This window comes from Frankliniella occidentalis, unplaced genomic scaffold (genome assembly GCF_000697945.3).
Source record: "Frankliniella occidentalis isolate FOCC.00 unplaced genomic scaffold, Focc_3.1 Scaffold40, whole genome shotgun sequence".
NCBI classification, from domain to species: Eukaryota; Metazoa; Arthropoda; class Insecta; order Thysanoptera; family Thripidae; genus Frankliniella; species Frankliniella occidentalis.
In genome coordinates, this window is record NW_026267170.1 from 97,468 (window position 1) to 102,239 (window position 4,772).

Here is a 4,772-nt window from a genome sequence, read left to right on the forward strand (position 1 = left end):
ATGACCTAAATGAAGGATAGTGGTCAGAACACCTTTCATCAGAATAGAAGAAAGTAAAATTCATTGAAGAGACTCACATTTCTAACAAATTCAGGTGGATCAGGGTCTTCAAGATCATTATTTTGATGTTTATTTACTGGTAGCTCAATTAACTTCCGTGGGGTTCCAGGTATTTTATTTGATCTCCTCTTGCCAACACCAGTTAACTTCTTGTCAGATCTTTGAATGCCAACATTAGCATTTTCCAAAAATCCTGTGTTGGTGTTTGCATTAAACCAGTGGTGCTGCAGAAAATATGACAAATGGATTTAAAAGTGTTTGGACAGAAAGAAAACACGATAGAAGCTGCAGTACTAACCCAAGGCATGTCCATTCTCTTTAAAAGCTTCTTCCTCATTTTTGGAAACTGGAGGACAATAAGAATGGCCATTTCTTCACGCATTAGAACTGGATTAGCTTCCAAACTAGAAATAAAAAGCGTGGACAATAAGAGGACTTTCAAGATAAATAACAGATTACAAAAAAGGAACAATACATACTTAGATTTTTGGATGTGATGCACCAAAATGTTTGCCATTGCTTTTCGTGGCTTGTCATCAAGAAATCCGTCTCTCTCCAGAGTAGTTGCAATAAGATTTCCATTGCGGTTGGCCCGTAAAATATTCATTAGATTAAATTCCTATGAATAAATAGAAATGTTAGGTTTCCTTCTTTTACTGAAATGGGCAAAAGTGGCATGAAAACTTACACATTTTAGATTCTTAGCAGCAGTTTGAATCAAATTATTAACCTGAAATAAGTTTCTGAGTAAAATGTGGTTTAAGCTCCTCAGAAATCAGTCACAAATGAATGAATACATACCCTTTCATCAGAATTCAAAGCATTCAAATCAAGAGGCGCTGAAGAGGAATTCATGGTAGTACTGGAGCAAGCTGCACCCGATCTCTGAATGTGAAACAAACAAAATTGTTTGTAATGGTTTGGTAAAGATACCACTGACTTGCTCTACAGGTAACCTGGATGACTTCAGAACTTGACAGACGTAACAATATATACCATGGCACTTGAAGTTGGTTGTTGCGAGGCCGAGGTAAAAGTAGGTTGTTGTTGTGAGACCGAGTTACTTGAAGATTGTTGTTGTGAGGCGCATGAAGATTGTTGTTGCGAGATCGGGGCAGTATTAGATAAAAGCTGTGAGCCACCACCACGTCTTGAAACATTCTTTCCTTTAGAATTGGTAGCTGTTGGAACCTGTGCAAAACAAAAAAAATATTTTACAAATTATGTAACAAAAAAGAGGTTACAGTCCACCACAGGGTATTGCTCTAGGGACATTCTTAGTATAAAAAAAAAGTCTAAAAAATAATCAGAAAGAACTGTGGAGAACTGTAAAGAACTATGTATAAAGGTGAGACTTGATTACACTCTGAAAGATGGGGCTACTGCTTGGTGGGAGATTTGATCTAATGATCTTTGATTTTCTAAAAGTAGGTGGTAGACATAATGAGCCTTCATCTTCTGTAGCACGTTGATTAAATCCAATACCCTGAAAACAAACAAAAGAAAAAAGAAATGTCAATAAACACGTTAATAAAAAAGAAACAGAGACCTTGAAAATCTGGACAGAGTAATGTGAGTCAAAATACCTGATTGGGGTCTGGCAGAGGCTCCATAAGTGTATCGGCAATTGTACTCGGCTGATGAACTTCGGTGCTCTCATCTCTAGTGGGTGTGGAGCACGAAGAGAAACTAAAACTATGCGCTGGGCTTGACCCATGATGCTGGAAGAAAAAAAAGATATCGTCATGAAGAGAAACATTTAACACTTCATTTCTCTAGCAACTTAAAAGCTAGCATATTGTTTTGTTTGCCAACTGGCAATGCAAGGGCACAAAGAATCTATTTTAAAACTAGATTATATTTTTATTATGAGTTTTCTTTATCTATCAGAAACTGCAACTCCTGAACTTGAGCTCTAACAATAATTCCACATTGTCTCTGAGAATTCTGTCTAGAAAACCAGCGAAGTACAATATATTGTGGGAACACCCTGACCAATGTTTTGAAACTGGCTCGCTAGTGTAGAAGCACCCTTACCAGAACAGGATTAGAGTGACTAGGAGGAAAATCCTGGGGTTGATGTTGACCAGGTGCCTGGAACACACAGAGCTTTAGTAAATTGAGGTAGTAGAATATTGATGTAGGAAGAGCATGCAAGCCAAATAGGAACTTGTTTTCCCTCATAAATTAAGAATTACCGAGCTAGAATTATGAAGAGCGGGAGACTGTGTCTGCCTGGAGCTGGTTGATGCATCAAGTGCCTGCAAATAACACAAAAACATTATTTTTAAATATAATAGGTTTTAAAAGCAGGCAACTTTTTGGAAGGACAATATTGCGGTTAATATGGTTAAGTATACATACATTTCTACTACTCTTAATAATGCTTAGTATGTCCATCCGAGACCCTTTCTTAATCCTCATATCTGCCAAGTCTTGGTCATCCATGTTCTGGAGATGTCGGCCAGCAATGCCTTGTTCTGAAAATAAAGACCTGCTCATTAGACACTTGAAATATTACTGACAACAACAGACGACACACAAAAGCCATGAATACACTTTCTACCAAAGCACAAGAAAGACAAAAAAACAAAACAAGATATGACATCATAAAAAAGCTTCCTAATAGTAACATCTGCCCAGTCTCACCAGCAGCCTTACATGTAAGTTTGTTTCCCTTCCATGTAAGTTTGTTGCTAAGACAAATTTAAAAAATATCATCACACGAGGCATCTTTCTTCAGGAAGTAAGGACTGTAAAAGAGGAACAGAAAAATTATTTCCAAATCAAAAAGAGGACACCAGAAGATATGCAGTAGTAGACTAACCTTCTGGAAAACATTCATCCCATAATTCCAACACATTTTTGTTTTGAGAACTTCAGCAGCAATTTTATCCTTAGAGAGAATTCCATTTTCTTTTTCTCAGCATGAAAGAAGTAAGCCTATTGGCACCTGCAAATGAAAAATAGATTAGATTAGATAGACAAGATAAGAAATAGCAAAAAGATTCATTTGTAAACCTACTGACTTACCACGCACCATGCATAACAATTGTGTGGTATTTAGGAATGCCACAACTTAGGCACGTGTTCTTGGCGCTAAGTACTTCTTATGAGAGAAAGGGCCAGATCGTTTCCAAATTGCAAGAAGGCGATATGAGGGAAAACTTGCTGGAGTCCTTATAGTGTAGGCAGTGTCTTGCTCTTGAACTTCAAAAGCACAATATTTAGCTTCAAAGCGTACTGTGTTCCAATCTCTGGTAACAAGATACACATTCTCTTGGTTTTCAGACACATAAATGGCATGAATTTGAGTGAATTTGGGGTGAACCCCTGGTTTCTGTAATGCAGTAACTGCAAACAAGAAAGGTCTGTAGATTACACCATGAAACATGACATGTTGTACACTATACAGACTGGAAGAGGTATTTAAGCCAAAGTCAATGAAAAGCTGACAATGAGGAAAGTTGTCAACAGTATCGAACTTTGTTCCTCTTTTCCCCATGATCAATTGTCTTCTGTCTTGCTGTTTGTCTGCAGCAACTTTTAGTTGGAAGACTTCCATCAAAGTCTTCAGGACATTCTTGTAGTTGTGAGAGATTGTTGCAATTACTTTAAAAAAAAGGTGACGGGCCTCATACCTTACACACCAATATAAAACTAAAGGGCCGAATTTTCTAATAATTTCTGGGTAATGCAGTATATGATGGTGTTTGTTTACCATGTGAATAATTTTAGGACGCTTCCTTTGATTTTGAGAATTGCGGCTAGTGTCTTCAACAGTGGGTTGCTCTTCAACTTCATCATCATCTGTATCAGGGAAATCTTGAAATCCTTCCGGATTATCCTCTTCTGCTTCCTCCTCTTGATCTTCTTGAATTATAACATCATTGGGATTTTCATCTCTTACTTCAGTCTCAGGTTGACCTGGATAAATTTCTTGAAACAAATTATGATGTTCACGTATTAGCTGTTCAAGTTCTGTGATATCACTTTCAGATATAGCACGAGAGAAAACTATGGTCATGATTTGATTTAGCAAACTAATCAGCTTCATAAATGGGTCATTATCAGGTACTAAATCACCAAACAAAAATGGGAATGCTCTCGTAAAACACCAAACTTGGACACCAGTTAGATGAAGGTTGTATCCATCAAGTTTTTTCAAGTATGGTACAGTAAAGTTGTCACGAGGCCTGTCATATTTATCTACAAATCCATAGTCAAAAAATTTGACACGAGACTTCAGCTCTTCAAGAGGAAAATACTTTTTCACACAGACGTACTCTCTCAGGGCCAATTTTAACTCCATTTTGTTCACGCCTTGTAAAAGATCATGAAAAATGTCAAATACAGAATGACCAATTGGATTAAAAAATGTCAACCCGTTTAACAGAGATGGTCCATTAACACCAGAAGCAGTCCTGTTGTCTTCACTCACAGCTGCCGCCTCAACATCATCTGCATGTTTCTCTGGGGTTCTTGGTTCTCCCAATTTACAACCATCTTCCCACATTTCCTGTCTGTCAATATAACACCAACGACAAAACTTGTTGGCTGATGATTTCTTGAAGCCAAGTAGCTCGCAAGCGGCCAATGAGTCTCCAATTTGAGCAATTAAAACTGCCTTAAAATTAACAGTTTCGCCATCAATGATAATATCTATCCCTTCCGTTTCTAGGTCTCTCATATCATTTAGAAAAGGCTCCCAC

At 37.6% G+C, this 4,772-nt stretch overlaps 1 protein-coding gene across 1 annotated transcript in view; it reads right to left on the reverse strand.

Moving 5' to 3' along the window:
• The window catches only part of LOC113210448 (uncharacterized), a 6,547-nt gene extending 4,161 nt beyond the window's left edge, over positions 1 to 2,386 (reverse strand). The window contains exons 1-10 of the mRNA XM_052266575.1: positions 2,259 to 2,386; positions 2,098 to 2,154; positions 1,647 to 1,781; positions 1,424 to 1,546; positions 1,057 to 1,251; positions 862 to 945; positions 749 to 790; positions 540 to 679; positions 359 to 464; positions 78 to 284 (exon numbers count right to left, since the gene is read on the reverse strand). Coding sequence (XP_052122535.1) covers positions 78 to 284; positions 359 to 464; positions 540 to 679; positions 749 to 790; positions 862 to 945; positions 1,057 to 1,251; positions 1,424 to 1,546; positions 1,647 to 1,781; positions 2,098 to 2,154; positions 2,259 to 2,342 — 1,173 coding nt within the window. The 5' untranslated portion in view covers positions 2,343 to 2,386. The remainder of the gene's footprint in view (positions 1 to 77; positions 285 to 358; positions 465 to 539; positions 680 to 748; positions 791 to 861; positions 946 to 1,056; positions 1,252 to 1,423; positions 1,547 to 1,646; positions 1,782 to 2,097; positions 2,155 to 2,258) is intronic.
• Positions 2,387 to 4,772: the final 2,386 nt, after the last annotated feature.